Consider the following 17871-nt stretch of genomic DNA (forward strand, 5'->3'; position numbering starts at 1 on the left):
CATTTGGATATAAACAGGGGAAATTTTGTCCAGAAAGACTACCGACGAATGGAATTGAAAAAATAGACCATCCCTGAGACGAATCGACAAAACAGACCAGCCTAATATAGGGGCTGCCACCTCCGCATGTGGCAGCAGGCACCACGTGTTGGCGGTTGTTAGGCTGGTCTGTTCTGGCAATTTGTCTCAAAGGTGGTCTTTTTTATCAATTCCATTCGTGAGGTAGTCCTTTTGGACAAAAAATCTAAAAAGTGCTTAACTATATAATATCACTAAAGCAACATCCAAAAGCTATGTTATCTCTTCCAAGTCAAATTCTATCTAGAGTGATTGCAAAAAGTATCATTTTTTAAAATATTAATGTCAACCAATGAGATTGGAGATGGACATAGTACACCACTAGGCATAAACCTTTTACTTTTGTTAAACATTTGTAATAAAAAGCCTTTTGGTGCTCACAAAAAATTGAATGTTTGATCCACTGTCGCACACTGTTTTGTATGGATAGATCATGCAGATACATGATAATTTACAATACGAAATAACAAACTAGAGCATCTCATACAACATGCAACTTATAATACCAATTCCAATTCTAATATAGGCTCATCATAGCATATCAGTTAAAGCCCGAGAAACAATCAAGTTGTCCAGTCTCGTTCATGAGGAAACAAAAGCAAAGGAAGAAGTTGCAAATTAAATGTTTCAGATTGATACTGAAGAAACCGAAACCCACAAAGATTTATTGCCTACCATGAGGTGCATCAATTGACCTCAGACCAGGAAAGAATCGAAGGTCCAGTTTGAGCAAGTATTTATCGTGTATGTCAAACAAATAAACGGCAAAAAGAAACATCATATTTTGTTTGAAGCTCACAACCGAACAAATGCCAACTTCATGCTACACAGTGACATATTTGAAAATATGTACTCCGTCCGATACAAAATAAGTGTCGTGGTTATAGTTCAAATAAGTGATTTCAACTAAAACCATGACACTTATTTTGGATAGGATGGAGTACTATAGTACAATAGTGAGTCACATAAAAAACAAGGGATTATGCTAACAGTAGAAACTATGAAATTGATCATCTAGGGAACAAAGTTTGATGTGCTAAAATACTATAGAAAGGAAAAATAGTGGTTGCAATATGAGGCACTTGTCATGACATTTAGGTTAAAGCTATCTGCGAGATGCTGGATATCAAATGAATAAATTCATATAAGGAAAGATGTAGATGCATAAAAAAAATAGTAAACACATAGCCTATTTGAAATGAAACATAGTAGAAAAGAACATGGCAAATGGATGCATTGTGCATGCAGATTCTAGAATGTTAACTTTAGCTCAGTAAGAACAGGAAAGTTGTGCAACCAAATATTGAAACAATCAACAAGGATTGACGACTACTCCCTCTGTATAGAACAATCAACAAGGATTGATGACTACTCCCTCTGTGATCTAAACACTCTTATAATTCTATACAGAGGGAGTAGTCGTCAATCCTTGTTGATTGTTTCAATATTTGGTTACAGAGGGAGTACCATACAAGTACTTAGATAAGAGTCACAACTTAGGCACACAAGATATTGACGTAAAGGATGTGCAAACCACACCTCAAAAGAATTAGTGGCATAAGTATTAGGTAGGATAATAGAATGTAAGAGACACAACTTAGGCTGACAAAAATGTACTGATACATGAGTAATATTCCCCTTGCAGAGACTACATGGCAGAAAAGGCTGGGGCAGAAGTATCTAAGACAAACATAAGCTATTACATGTCTACTAGTATATCCTCTTTCACCAGCCTTACTTCATAGAACACTGTAGAAGTGCAAAATATATCTACAGAAGCAAGAGTCAGAGAGATGAAACACGAAATGGTGAAAACAAAAAGAAAAAAGAAAAGATTGAGACATAGATTGATAAGAACATAAATATAATATATAGTTTAGTTATGAAGAAAATGACAGATACACTCAACATAATAATAGCAAGAGAATCATATGCACAAAAGGATACATGCAAGTTCCTGTTCGCTCCTTTCAAACCACAGATTTGGTATCACCTCCTTGAATGCAGTTTCATGGGTGGTTCTCCTCTAGAGTTCCCGTTTGCTCCTTTCAAACCAAAAAATCTATCTATCTATTTATACTAAAAAAAAAAAATCATGGGAAGTAATGTACTGAATAAATGCAATGACCTTCTCTCCCACAGATTCCGCAAGCGCCAGGATATTGGTGAAGAATCTGGCCTTCACACCGTCGGCCACGTTGATAGACGGACCACACTATCAACAGTTACATCTGTCAAGCTGGAAGCCCTATCTGCAGCATCAACTTCTAATATTTCTGACAGACATGGATGCATGTACAGGGCAGTTCCTACTGCACTTTTTTTTACTTCTCATAGGCTTCCAACTTATGAACGATTTCTTTCTGCGTGGGACTGAGTTTCAAGAAGACAGTCAAGACACTGAAGTCTACTAGGCCAGGTACCTCATCCAAGATATCACCCTTGTAGTAGCGAAGCAAATCTTTTGTTGGTTCTCTGTGACTTCTAATGACATGTGTTTTTCTCGTGAAGTTATATCATGCAGCAGGGTCACTTCTACTGACTCGGTGAATTTATCAGAGATCCCTTTTGATATCTTGCGACCTGATATTGATACTTGACTCATTATCAACTATAGGAGGAAATGCTACTATCTTGAGAAACTTTGGGTGTACAAGGTTCAAGATGTTGAACACTTCTGCGACGTGATTCTAGAAAAGTGTAAGGACCACATTACGTGGAGTATGACTCATTCCTAGGTGTATGGCCCTCGTCCATTATAAGTAGGTTAGGGACCATAAGCAACATGTCCCAGCATGCAGCTGCGACGGTGACACCCCCATCACTGTTAATGATCCAAGAGAACTGGGTGTATCCAACCAAGAGGATACTCCTATTTGCTTGCCAAGCGTTAAGGATTTCCAACTGATCTGGTGACAGAGCACAAACCATACAGTGGTATGTCCTCCACTTGCCACAGTTGAAATTCCCGTTTCCATGTACCTAATATGCCTTTAGGGAGTACAACCAGAGGCCTTCCAGAGGGATACTTTGCCAAGAAGCTCTGAATAAAACTAATCAGCATAAATGTTTTCCCGGAACCAGGGCGTGAGCTAGAATGCAATCTCCTGGTTTGTCAGAGACTAAATTCTTAACCAGAAAGCAGAAACCTGCCAACTGATGTGGTCTCATTTGCTTTTCATGTCCTGGATGAATAGCAATGTCTAACACATGAATTCTTCAACGACTATAACATCACCAGTGACAATCTTGTCAGAATCCTTTTAACACTTTTCAGAGAAATATGATCTTGACCTTGATGCCTGACATGAGGTAAACATAATGTCAGTTGACTGTTCCAATCATACATGTAAACTTCAATTCGTTCCAAAGTTTATACTATGGCATCATGACATTTCTGAAAAATTATAATGCATAACAGTAGACACCGAATATCAGAAAATAACAACTACATGTGCTATACTAGAAATACAGGAATAACCAAAATAACAACCCACGAGGTCCAGCGTCAGGCTCTGTGGCATGAGCAAATGTGTCAATTTTGTCGGATAAGATGGCATGGAAAATTCTCAGGTATGATTGGCATATTGTGCCCTTTAGGCACTTGGCTCTTATAAAAACAGATTTTGTTCAAACAACGTAATAGTGTAATACAAAATAAATAATGTATTTCAAAGCAGTTTCAGCACACCAAATGGGATCCCACACGTGCCTACGGGCCACTTTGCTTGTTGCTAAAAAGGATACTTGGTAAGAACTACATAAAAAATTAAAACTACATATGTTGCTAAATGGCCTCAGAGATACAGAAGCATCATCACATATCTTAAACAAATAGCATACCTTTCTCCACTGATAATCAATGATTGTGTCAGCCCTTCTCACAATCATATCACAGACACCGCATACATGACCCAGATCTTCAAGAATCTGTATTTCATGATTGCAGACGTTGTCCACCTCTTCCTCATTGGCTGCCTCTTCAAGTGTGTCGAGCTGGCCAATAAATATAACTAAATCATTATTGCAAACAACATAAATCCAAATAAATAGTTTACTACTGAAGATAAAGTACACAGATTTCTCTTATTGAGCTGAGCTCATCTGTTCTCAAACTTTACAAGTTGGATCAATTTGCAGAGAGAGCATGCAATTATAAGCACAACTATTAACTTACAAAATGATATGTTTCAAAATGCTGCAGTAACAAAAGTCGCAAGTCTGTGATTATAATTTGTACCTTCGAGCTTTCAAGTGCCACTGAGTACTCATTCCAAAATTCTTCAAGACCATCACTTTCCTTTTCTTGTATATGCTCTTCCTCCATAGGCTTATCTTCCCCCATAGGCTCATCTTTCTTCATAGGCTCGTCTTCCCCCACAGACTTGTAAGGTTCTGATGGCAAATCAAATACTGCTGGATTTGCTTCATTTTTTATTTTTATTTTTTCTTGGCACAATTGCAAGATTGCCATCTACTTGGAAGCTAGGATCAACTTTTCGTGTTTTTTTCTCTCCTTGCAAGGTGGAGAGAAAACTCGTGTTTCTGCTGTTTTCTCCTTATGAGCAGCAACCTGCATTGAGCAGGAAGAGTTACGGCTGGAAGATGAAAACTATCAGCTTTGAATTGGAATAGATTCAGCAAATATCAAACAATTATACTCCATTATTTTTAGTACAAGAGAAAGGGGTACTTGTGAACTAAGATGCGTCAAATAATAATGGATGAACATTAAAAAAATGGAAAACAAAGATAACAGTTTTGCAGTGCCCTTCAGAGATACTGATGAGGCAGTGCAAAGTTGATGCTACTAGTTTGTCACTACAAACATGTAGAACAAAAACAACAATATAACTCTCAGTAAAAGTTCAGTAAAAATTGCAAGTGAAAAGTACATATAGACAGATCATGGATACGTTCCTCCTCAGGTCTTTTCTGCAATATAACTCTCTCAAACAGAACTGCTGATGGTTATAGCTGGCCGAAGGATACCGATTCATTAAAGTTGCACTTGGACTATATGGAACAATTTGACTGTTTTGGTCTCTATCATGCATTGTCTCATTAACGTCATCAATTCCTTCGGTTACCACCCTCATGAGAGCACCAGCCTGTTCTGATGGTATCAGCTGTTTGTTTTTCTCACGCGTCAGTTGTTTGTGTGCTCCTGTGCTTCCATCATCATCATCCGAATCAAGAACTATTATCTCACTCTTTTTATGTTCTCTTTGCTCAATAGAATTGACCATATTAGTATCAACACTCAGCCCATAACTCAGAGCGGGCTCGGGCAGAGTAGAAAGGAAAGTTAACAATTGGACCTTCTGAGCATACAAGCTGTCCCACTCCTCGGTAACACTGCCACATCCCCAACTGGAACCGTATTTGCAGTAAGTGAAAGATTATTGATGGGGTCGGAACGCTTCCTTTTTCTGCGATAATACATGCCTACAGAAACAGATGACTGATTAGTTATCATATAAGAGAGAAGAAATAAACTTGCACCAGCAATGGAAGTAACATTTTTGCTGATTAGTTTACTACTGAAGATAAACTACATATTCCACATCCTACCATTATTGTTTATCCTCACATACCTGTAATTTTTATAATGCATGGCAACAATGCATTTAAACAAAGTGGTGCTTCCACTTTTGAAGAAGCGACATACACAGTCATTTATTCTTGACGATTTCTTCGACAACACTAGATGACATGAGACGCAGGCTGTGACAGCCAAATCAAGATTTTTTTTAGACCAACAGTAAAGGGATCAAGATCCGATAGGGACGTTAATTTCTCATAACACTCACTAAAAGATACATAGCGTACCTGGAAAAGATTTACCTGTGCGAGTATAAGTCACGGATGGAGAGAGAGAGAGAGCAAGAGAGCGAGAGAGGAGGGGAGGAGAGAGAGGAGGGAAAAATTGAAGTAGAAATCCCATTCGTCTCTATCGCCACCCCCCACTACTCCCCCCCCCAAATTGCCCACCCAAAGCTTTCGTGCTAACGTTTCCTCTTCCCCCCACGACCCCTCCTCCCGAAACCCTAAGCACCTTCCCCGCCTAGATCCTTCCACCGTCCCCCGATTGAGGCGGCGACCGAGCCCTCCCCGCAGATGGCGTCAGGCGGCACTCAGATGGAAGTTGAGCGGCGGCTGCGCGACATCATCGCGCGCTTCATCTTGCTCCCAGAGTCCAACAAGGAGCTGGAAGCGCCGAGGTGAGCGCCCCGGTGAATTCGAATCGCTGTTTTTTTTTGTTTTGCTGTTAGTATCATTGTTCTCATATTCGTCGGTATTTTATACTTCTTAGAGCACAAACATGTTAGTTCCCCATCTTACCAATATTTGCCCTCACATACTTGTTTTTTAAAATTCTTTTATGCATGGCAACACTACACCTACAGAAGTGGTGCTCCCACTTTTGGACAAGCATCATACACGAAGCCGTTTGTTCTTTTACAATTTCTTCGACAAAAAAACAAACTTGAGTTCATCCAAACACACTTAACAGAAGAAAGAAACCCTAGCCGCCAACAAGATCAATCTCCTCTCCCCTCAGCCTCCGGCCGTCGATCCGTGCTGCAGCACGGAGGGGAGAGGATTCTCTTCTCTCGTCCTGTGTGCAGTAGGTTTCGGTCTCACAGCGACCTCGCTTCTAACCTGATGGTGGTGTCATCCCCATTGTGCATCGTCAGGGGCAGCATTGTGTTCTTGAACAACCTCTTCTCTCAAGCCTTTGCAAGCAAGATCGCCGACTTGGTTTGACGATGGTAGCCCGGATCGCAAGCTTGACACTGGCCTAGTTAGGGTCGCCCAGCCCTTGTCTTGAGCCCGAGATATAACTAAATGTATCGCCATGCAATTATATGTTAAAGAAGCTAAGCATTGGACTTTTTTGAGAAAACGCAAAAAGCCTTTGCGTTTCATTGCATTGAAAAGGGAGGGGAGAACATCCTCCTAAGAGGCCAGTACATCGGTGTTACAAGTGGATCAATGGACGTCCCAGGAGGAAGGCAGGGTGACTCTAAGCCCTTTGGCTCCTGCCTTAGCCCAATTCCTGGACTCGTCCTTGATCGCAGCGTCTAGCTCGACTAAGGATGGGGCTACATGGTCGAGTACACACGCATTTCTATGCTTCCAGATCATCCAAGGGACCAAGAGCGCTACGGAGGCCAACGCTTTGCGGAGCAGGGGGGTGTAGCATCGCGAGCTCGCAGCCACCAGTCGTGTAGCGTGGCGTCCTGGTCGGGCACCGGCGACGGGAGACGCAGCCAGGACATGATGCCGTGCCAGGTCTGCCTCGCGAATGGGCATGCGAGCAGCAGGTGTTGCATGGATTCCGGCTCTTGATCGCATAAGAGGCACCGAGGGTGGTGAGTGAGGCCATGGCGGGTGAGGCGCTCCGCGGTCCAACAGCGGTCCTGGCTGGCGAGCCAGTGGAAGAATCTGACCTTCAACGGGGCCCGGCTCTTCCATATCAGCTTCCAGGAGCGACAAGTGATAGATCCGTGGAAGGTGGCCTGGTAGCAGGACCTAGCTGTGTAGCTGCCGTTGGCCGTCCATTTCCAGATCAGCTTGTCTGGCTCGTGGGAGAGGGTGGCGCGAGACACCAGCATCCAGAGTTGGAGGTACTGCCCAATCTCCTGGAGGCCAAGGGTGCCACGGATGTCCCGCGCCCAAGCATTGCCGTGAACGCCCTCCGCCACCGTCCGGGAATTCCTGCGACTCTTGGGGATGCACATGCACAACGCGGGCGCGTGCTCGCGGATGGAGAGGCCGAGAAGCCATCGGTCCTCCCAGAAGAGCGCAGTGGTTCCATCCCCGAGCTGCATACAGAAGGGTCCCCGAGATGCACATGCATTGTGTTCTTGAACAACCTCTTCTCTCAAGCCTTTCCATACAGAAAGGTCCAATGCTTTACTCAACATGGTCCTCAAATGCAGAAAGGTTGTTTTGATTTGATCCAGAAATTCCATACAGAAGGGTCCTAGTTCTATGTAGTCAAATTTGAATGGCAAAAGAAACGACACTTTACTGGTTGTACCAGCTGCCAAGATAGCATACCAATACTAATGAAGGTCCTACTGTTTACCATTGCAAATTAAAAGATTCAATTCAGTACGCACTAAATCTGCAGGTCTTCAAAGCTACTATGTTTAACTGTGGACAGCCATTGACCTTTATGCAAAGTCTCCACTCTCCAGCATGATGTCTTGTTCATACAAAAGAAATAGATTCCAAAAAATCTTCAGTTTATGTTAAAATAAGTGCATCACGTGACCAGAGCTGATGGGAAAATAGCTCGGTGCAGAAAGAATCCAACAGCTAAAATTATAGTGTGTACTATAATGCACTAAGGCATGTTGGAATAACCAGAGGATTGGACAAAGAATCAAGGTCAAGAAAGTAGGTGAACATCAAAAACTTACAGTTCAATTATTACTACTTCAACTGTTAAGTTACACAAGATAAGATTGGGTAGGCTCATTCATGTCAGGCCATTCCTCCCAACCGACATTGACTAGCACGGTGATTTTTCTATTGAGCACCAAGGATTCAAGAGACTGCGGTTAAAAACATAAGGAGAAACCATAAAATGGACAGATCCATTATATGGTACATTACTCATGGCATATGGTTACTTAGTTGGCCGAAGTGTTGTGGACACAATTGTGGCAATTCAGCCAAAAGAGCATGACAGATGGGCTGGGTGACTAAGTGATTATGAACCGAACACAAACGACCTTGCCTGAGTAACCCAACAACAGACAACATCTTTGGACAGAACAGAACTTTGCTTATGTTCAAGATAAGCATCTTAAAGAGCACCAGGTACATGACATGTCATGGCATGTGCGTAATCAACAATTAAACTATATTGACGTAATATGCCCACCAGACAGAAACCTTTTACTTTTGGTAATAAGAAACCTTCAGTTGCTCATAACTGTATTGTATGGGCCACGCAGATACATGATAAGTTACGGTACGAAATGACAAACTAAAGCATCCCGTACAACATTTAACTTACAAAAACCAATTCCAGTTCTAATACAGGCTCATCATAGCATATCAGGTAAACCCTGAGAAACAATCAAATTGTCCATTCTCACCCATGAGGTAACATAAGCAAGAAAGAAGTTGCAAATTGAAGGTTTCAGATTGATATATAAGAAACTGAGACCCACAAGATTTATTGCCTACCACGAGCCATCAGTTGACCTTGGACCAGGAAGGAACTGGAGGTCCAATTTGAGTGAGTATCGGTCATGCATGTCAAACAAATAACCTGCAAAAAGAAGTGTCGTTGTTTATTTCAAGCTCACAACTGAACAAGTGTCAACTTCATGCTATAACACTGACATATTTTGGGATAGTGAGACAAAGAGATAAGGGATTATGCTAACCGTAGAAGGTCTGAAATCAATCATCTAAGGAACAAAGTTGATGCACTAAAATACTAAAAAAAAAGGTAAAATAGTAGTAGCAATACGAGGCACTTGTCTCAACATTCAGGTAAAAGTTATCTAGCAGATGCTGGATATGAAATGAATAAATGCTAAATGATATAATGCAAGATGTGTGATACATAAACAATAGTAAACACGTAACCTACTGGAAGTGAAACATGACAGAAAAGAATAGAGCAAAGGGAAGTATTCCCTATTCTGCATACAGATTCTAGCATGTAAACTTTAGCTCGGTAAGAACATGAAAGTTGTGCAAACAAACAATGAAACAATCAACAAGGGTTGACAACTGCCGTAAGTACTTATGTAAGAGTCGCAAATTAGGCAGACAATTATATTGATACAAAGGATGTGCAAACCACAGATCAAAAGAATTGGTAACATAAGTATCAAGCATAGAATACTAGAATGTAAGGGGCACAGTTTAGGCTGATAATGATGCTATATTCACCTTGTAGAGACTTCATGGCAGAGAAGGCTTGGGCAGGAGTTCCAAAGTCAACATAAGCTATTACATGTCTACTATTGTATCCTGTGTTGACCAGCCTTACTGCACAAAACCCAGTAAAAGGGCGAAATATATCTAGAGAAGCAAGAGTCAAGGAGCTGAAGCACTAAATTGTGAAAACTAAAACACAAAAGAAAAGGGTGAGACATAATATTGGTAAGAACATAAACATACAACATAGTTCACTTATTAATAAAATGATAAATAAACTCAAAATAATAATAGCAAAGGATACGTGCAAGTTCCCGTCTAGTACAGTTGGATGGGAGACCTTCAACATGTAGGGTGTTTGATGCATCTGAAGGAAGATATGGCTCATAAGAACCAACGGAAGACATCTGTAAAGATGCACTAGGTCAATTAAATAATCCAGCACTTCACATTTACTGATGAAGCTGCTAGTCTTAATAAGGAACAAGAAATTATTGCGTTACCTCATTGTTTATGTAAGGCCCATAAGGCAGTGCCCTTGATTCATCAAATCCAGCCATTTCCTGCTCACAATAAGGCATCTCCTGTCCAAAGGGCATGTCTACAGAAGGGTGTAATAACTAAATTATATGCATGTATATGTTACTGGGAATTAATGAAGTTCTAAAAGACATTGAGCGGCACATGACTCATGATTGCTTGAAATTATTAATTAGACCTACGATTTAAAAAGCAAGCCCAGTAAAAAGAAACAGGACAGCATTCACTAAAGTGTTGATCTAACTATATCACATATCAAGAAAGGGACATCTGGAGAGGGGGAAAAGGCAATCTCACTGTTACGGCGTTACCAATGTGAAAAGGGTTTAAATAAGTTAAAGATGACGAGCATATCAACGTTTTAGTGTCGTTTGGTAATGATGACCTCATTTGTCATCTATGAGGTTGAAATGGACATATGCACACTGATTTTTCATAGCACGCAGTAAAGATATTCACACGTACTGATAAATGTAGGGGACTTTTTGAGATGAGAAAAATCTAAGCTGTCAACTGAGGAGATGGTGATTTATTTAACCTATCATGCAGCTCAGCCACAACAACAAATATACAACTAATGCCCAAATGGCAATTAATCATACTCAATAAAATATTGGAAGGGTGCTAATAGGAAATAGGAGCTAGCTTTATTAAACTATTAATTGCTGCATCAAAAGTAAGGGTGTTACCGTGCTGCGACGTAGCAGCATGCAAACTCTAACCTAGATCGACAAGATTGCCCTAAGCACTATTGACCAATTCCATTTTTTTACAATTTATAATATATTTGGTTGTATGAGGTTCATTTCAAAGCTCTTTAGAACAATAGTACGAATATGTGCTGTCAGCTGTGCGCCAATGTTTTTAACATAGCAAAAGCTAGGCAGCACTTAATCCACATGTCAAAATGCTACCAACACCATAGAAAAAAAATCCAGAACTCTAGGATTTTTCTTTGAAGATTTAACAGAAAAACTTAGGCTAGGGAGACAATCATCTGCCATGCTTATGTTCTAAATTCTCATTAACAAATCCGAACCTCCAGTCTACAAATGTAACAAACCTGATGCAGTGATGCTTGAAAACAGGTGCAATCTAACAATCAGCAATATCTCGAATGTGCATATTGAACCATAAGAGAAACAACTGCAGCATTGACTATTAAGCTTCCCAGAAAAAACTCAAAGATATGTCTATACTGCTCACTGTAGTCGTATGCTATTTATATAGACATAATCGAAAGCCTAACTGTACATATGGCATTATGGCCATAAACAGACAATTGTATAAGCTACAAAGATAATCATAAAAAAAACTATTGTATAAATTACAACCATGAGCATCAACAAAATCTACTATATAAACTACAACCATAAGCATCAACAAATCTGATACGGTTTCATTTATCTAAGAAAACTACCACATCTACCACGGTTGCCCCTTAAACTTTTATGTGAATGTACAGGAATAAAACAAAGCATTAATCTAATAGAGGCAGAGCATTGAGAAGTAAGCACAAACCAAAGTAGTCATGACGGCGGCGCTTGAGAAGAGGTGGGCCAACAGGCAAAGGCGGCCGTGCCATCATGTGTACGTCATGTGGGAGATGCAGCGCCGTCATCGGCAAAGGGCTGGCACGCAACAGCGGGTGCCCCATCATGTATCCGGCAGGTGGAGGCTGGAGCGCCGTCATGGCATGAGGGCCGGCAGGCAACAATGATCGCCCCATCATGTATCCGGCATCATGGATGAAGGATGGAGGACCGACAGGGAAAGGCAGAGGTGCCATCACAGGTCTGCCTTGCGGGGGCACGGTCATGACCGGCTCCCGCAGGGGCATAGGCACCACCATGTTTGCCCCTTGCATCACCGGGTCGGCGGCGAGCACGGGCGACTTGGGGGCCGCCACGGCGGCCTGGGGGACCTGGTCGGAGGGGGAAGTGGATGAGTTGCGGGCGGCCATCTCTGGCGGCTGGTGGCGGAGAGGACAGGACGTGCCGGATCTATCCGCCGGAGTGGGGTAGGGTTTCGAGGGACGGCGGCGGCTGAGGGTCGGAGGAGGCGCGGGCTAGGGCTAGGGAAGCGGGGCATCCTTAAATACGACGGCGCGCGCTCCGGGTTGCCGGTTTTGGCATCCGCGCCCGGCCGCGGGGTCGCCGTTGAGGAAGGAAACGCGGAAACGGCGAGGGGGCGCGGCGCGCGTGCCTGGCGAGTGGGAGCGCGCCGAGGTATGGGCGGCAGTGCGAATGCGTGTGCGTGGGTTTCGCGTGCTGGGCCTGCGTGGGTTTCGCGTGCAAACTATGTGGGCTAGGCGGCTGGTTGCACGACCCAGCAACCCACCTCTGTACTTGAGAACCCGACCCGACCCGACCCGACCCAACCCAAATGAACATTCGAAAATGAGGAGCTAAATGAAAAGTATCTAGGGAATGTCTCATGATGTGGGTATATCAAAAAATAGAGCTTTCAACTATTTTAAAAGAAAATGCGCTGGAAAGAAATATAGGGTTGGATGATTGAAGTAATGTCAGCTGCAGGAAAGAAAGTCTTGGTAAAAATCAATTGCCCAAAAGATATCGGTATATTCCATGTCATGTTTTAAACTGCTTAGGGCTTTGTGTGCTCATTTAATATCGATGGTAAGGGCCTTCTGATGGGGAAGTAAAAGTGGACAACGGAAATTGTCTGAGCAAGATTTTAGTTGTATTAGATTCAGGAGATGCTTATATGGTGAGACATTGGATATGTGGGATACACTTTTAGGTATGTGTAGACAAATTGTTCTTAGTGAAGAACCCGACATAGTCAAATGGCTATTGACCAGTTCTGGTAGTTTCTCTGTTTGGATCTCTTTATTAATATGTTATTGCCAGGAGAGTGTTGTTTCCTTTTAAGTTGCTTTGAAAATTACAAGTACCTCTAAAAACTAAGGCATTCATATGGCTGGTGATCAAAGGAAGGGTCCTAACGAAGGATTTGTGTAAGAGAAGGTTGGAAAGGCACCAACAACTATGAGTTTTGTGATGCCAATGATGTATTGATCAGTTATTTCTCACTTGTTCATTTGCTCATTTTCTTCGCCGGTAGCTGTGAGTGCTCTCGGTAGTCCCAAAACGCCTTTGTCATTCTTTGATCTTTTGCAAGAACTTCTTCCCGGATTATACTGGAAAAGATTGAGTGGTTATATCTATTGGTGCGACTGCATTGTTGTGTTTATCATGATTTCAAAGTTATTTGCCTAAACATCCTACTAACATAATATTTACCTTGTCTTCTTTACTGGATTTGTGGGCTATGCTACAGAAAAGAGAAGCGCAAAAATTTCTTAAGGAAGTGACCAAGAGGCTGGCTCGAGTAGAGAGGGACGTCTTCATGCGTGCTCATGGCTGGGGCCCTGCTATAAAGAGGCTTTGTTGTGTTTTATCTTTTGAATCATGTGACAAGTTGGCGTGTGCTAGCTGAAGAAAAGTTGAGATATCTTGATCATCTGTAGTGATATAGTGATTGTGTTGTTCCTACCTTCTTCTTTTGTAGCATCATGTAGGTGCAGTTTACAGTATCTCGGGATGCAAGAGTTCGCCCTTAGTGCAAAACAATGTTACACATCATGTGTAGTGGTATAGCTTTTGGGCTATTTTTTCTTCTAGTGTAGCATCTTGTATGTGTAGCTTCAAGTGTCTCATGAATGTAGGAGTTCTTTTGTGGCACAAAACGGTTACGCATGGCAAGGATTGTGTATGACTTGGTATGTGTGCTTGACTCCATTTTTGTAATGAAAAATGGGGGTCATGTGGGCCGAGTGATTAAAAAAGACTGTCCATGGCATAAAATGTAAAATAATTTTCTCAAAAAGAAAGAATTATTGTTTAGAAAAAGCAAAATGATATAACTCATCTGATTGAGCATTGCGAGTGATCCGACATTTTCTCCGATGTGTGTCGCTTACCGAACACCTTAAAATCTCAAAATTTTGTAGTTGCAAGCGGAAGACGATGCTTTGCACTAGGTGTTAGCTTCAAATGTTGCATTTAGGTTGCAATTGTTTTTTGCATTGATGCAAGCATTAGCTTGTATGTTCCATATTTGCGACGATTTTGATTGGCAGTTTATTTCAACCAATATAGGTTTGTTGCATACAAGAAAATTTAATGCATGAGGTGCATTGGGAACACCACAACGTAGTTTTGCGGGTTTTGATGCACCTTGCAAAAAAATATCGCGATGGTGTTGCAAATGTATTAGGAAATGACGTGTTCATAATATTTTATTGTGATGATTGATGCATCAGAACCAACATCTTACATCGAACGGTGTATGTGGCAGGCGATCAGGGCATACTCTCTGCGCGGCGGATGCCTTGCATCCCTAAGAAGAGAGGTTGCAAGGCCTAAGAAAAATTGTTCGCTTGTCGCCCAAAGAAAACAAAATAGCACCACACTTTGTAAAAAAGAGTAATACATCTCTTTGTCAACAATTTTATGGACAACTAAGAAAATAAACTTGTAAAATGCTAAGAACACCATTTCCCCTTCCAAAACCATTGTTTAAGAATTAGTATCACATAATTCTATACCTAAAATTAAAGGACGATCCATTTCTCCAAATTTTTGGTTTGTGCACCTATCTTCAACTACCCATGAAGTTGAAGTAAATTATCCATCATGCCATTCGTAAGTGATATAAGCTCTTCGTTAATTGTTTCTGTGTTTTTTTTGCATGACATTGGAACTGCCCCTATACTTGAAGTAAAATACCCACCCCGTCAACTGTAAGTGAAAAAAACTCTTTCTTAATTGTGTCCCTGAACTTTTCAATTGTCACCGAAACCACCCCTAAATTTGAATTAAAATTACCCACATCGTCACCCGTAAAAGTGAAAAAATGAGTGTTCCTTCAAATTATTCATACTTCATAGGGGCCTTCAGTTTTTCATCCATCGTGAGATTAACCTTTTATTTTCCTTCTTATATACGCATCAAGATGCACTAAAAAATCAACCATTAAGGATCAAGTCCAACATCAATCCATCGTGAGCATGTTAGAATGCGTGTGTATTACGTCTGCATGCGCGTCGGTTGGTGCACAAATATTCAAATACGTGTATATACATGAAGTGTGAAAAATTCAAGCTTGATATGAAGACCACCGTTTTATTATCCCGTTGCAACACATGAGTCTTTTTGCTAGTTCAAATAATAGGGAATGCAGTGAGCAAATATTTTTGCTCGTTGTTCTTATGGGTGAATGAGGCATTGTTGTTTGACTGTGGAGATAAAAATAGGTCGGAGGATGAAATGTGACGAGGGAAAGCATGGAAGAGTGCATTCGTACACCCAACGAGCTCATTGCCCCCCAACTATAGATAAATGTTTGTCCTGAGGATACCAGTTAGTGGTGAAGATTGACTAAGGTTTGCAAACGTGGGTTATGGTAGGGGGCAAGCGACGGTTGACAACCAACTAGTGGTCTTGGCAACAAGATAGATGGTTGGGGTGGAACAAAAGATGTACCAACTAGGTATAAGGTGTAGCCGGAAGAGGAGCAAGCGGTGTGGCTTGAGTCGAAGAGAAATCCTAGGGAATAGCTAGTTTTCTGCAGTTAGCTTACCATGCAGGATGGGATCACCAATTTTGTCAATGGTACGACTGAACAAAAGGATAGCCCTATGAAAAGTACCCGGTGCGGGCAAACCTTTAGAGAGCTCAGGTTCAAGCAAATATTAATGTTACTGCTTGGAAAGCACTGCATGGATTCATATCGTGCAGGGGGAGTGTGGCAATTCGACACACTGGAACAAATAGTCGTTGCCCTATGTGTGCAGGTGGGTGTGAGGATATAATGCATGCACTTTTTAATTGTGCAAGGGCAATAAACATATGGAGAATTATGAAGCTTAATGCCTTCATGGAGGAAGTGTGTTCTACGCACAGGGTTGGTTCTACCGCCCTAGATTTCATGCTATATGTAAAACCAATACGTTCAAGTTTGATACCAAGTGTTTGGTGTGCAACATATGATTCTGGTAGGTATGTGGTGTTGGAAATATGCCCTAGAGGCAACAATAAAATGGGTATTATCATATTTCCTTGTTCATGATAATCGTCTATTGTCCATGTTATAATTGTATTAACAGGAAACAATAATACATGTGTGAATAAATATATCACAATGTGTCCCTAGCAAGCCTCTAGTTGGCTAGCTCGTTAGTCAATAGATGATCATGGTTTCCTGATCATGGGCATTAGTTGTCATTGATAACGGGATCACATCATTGGGAGAATGATGTGATGGACAGGACCCAATCCTAAGCATAGCACTAGATCGTATTGTTCGTATGCTAAAGCTTTTCTAATGTCAAGTATCTTTTCCTTTGACCGTGAGATTGTGCAACTCCCGGATACCGTAGGAGTGCTTTGGGTGTATCAAACGTCATAACGTAACTCGGTGACTATAAAGGTGCACTACGGGTACCTCCGAAAGTGTCTGTTGGGTTGGTACGAATCGAGATCGGGATTTGTCACTCCGTGTGACGGAGAGGTATCTCTGAGCCCACTCGGTAGAACATCATCATGAGCTCAATGTGACTAAGGAGTTAGTCACACGATGGCGTGCTACAGAACGAGTAAAGAGACTTACCGGTAACGAGATTGAACAAGGTATAGGCATACCGACGATCGAATCTCTGGCAAGTTCTATACCGACAGACAAAGGGAATCGTATACGGGATTGATTGAATCCTTGACATCGTGGTTCATCCGATGAGATCATCGTGGAGCAAGTGGGAGCCACCATGGGTATCCAGATCCCGCTGATGGTTATTGGCCAGAGAGGTGTCTCGGTCATGTCTGCATGTCTCCCGAACCCGTAGGGTCTACACACTTAAGGTTCGGTGACGCTAGGGTTATAGGGAATTGTTATACGAGGTTACCGAAAGTTGTTCGGAGTCCCGGATGAGATCCCGGACGTCACGAGGAGCTCCAGAATGGTCCGGAGGTAAAGATTGATATATAGGACGGATGGTTTCGGATATCGGAAGTGTTTCGGGCATCACCGGTAACGTACCGGGACCACCGGGACCACCGGAGGTGGCCCCGGGGGACCACCGAAGGGGGGCAACGACCCCGGGATGTAAGGTGGGCCAAGTGGGGGTGGGAACCAGCCCCTAGGTGGGCTGGTGCGCTTCCCCACTCAGCCCAATGCGCAGGGGAGAGAAAAAGGGGGGGGGCAAACCCTAAGCAAGGTGGGCCTAAGGCCACGAGGTAGTGCGCCACCCCCTCCTCCCCCCTCTGGCCGCCGCACCTCCCATCTGGGGGGGGGGCTGCCGCACCCCCTATGGTG

General features: G+C 42.2%; 1 protein-coding gene and 1 pseudogene across 2 annotated transcripts; both read right to left on the bottom strand.

Annotated features, from left to right (window-relative positions):
- Nucleotides 1-1574: 1574 nt before the first annotated feature.
- On the bottom strand, nucleotides 1575-4423 carry LOC123397027 (annotated as a pseudogene).
- LOC123400025 lies at nucleotides 1930-12788 on the bottom strand. 2 transcript variants are annotated; one of them, XM_045094418.1, is made up of 9 exons: nucleotides 12055-12788; nucleotides 10497-10594; nucleotides 10298-10400; nucleotides 10006-10137; nucleotides 9289-9373; nucleotides 5400-5526; nucleotides 4319-4651; nucleotides 3922-4074; nucleotides 1930-3380 (listed from the first exon to the last, which is right to left on the bottom strand). In XM_045094418.1, exons 1-6 carry the CDS (start codon nucleotides 12494-12496, stop codon nucleotides 5481-5483), a joined length of 906 nt encoding a protein of 301 aa, XP_044950353.1. In that variant the 5' UTR covers nucleotides 12497-12788; the 3' UTR covers nucleotides 1930-3380; nucleotides 3922-4074; nucleotides 4319-4651; nucleotides 5400-5480. The 2 variants fall into 2 exon arrangements, with proteins under 2 accessions (XP_044950353.1, XP_044950354.1); XM_045094419.1 differs by having other exon boundaries at nucleotides 9273-9373.
- Nucleotides 12789-17871: the final 5083 nt, after the last annotated feature.

The sequence above is a fragment of the Hordeum vulgare genome, chromosome 5H, assembly GCF_904849725.1.
Source record: "Hordeum vulgare subsp. vulgare chromosome 5H, MorexV3_pseudomolecules_assembly, whole genome shotgun sequence".
Classification (NCBI taxonomy): domain Eukaryota; kingdom Viridiplantae; phylum Streptophyta; class Magnoliopsida; order Poales; family Poaceae; genus Hordeum; species Hordeum vulgare.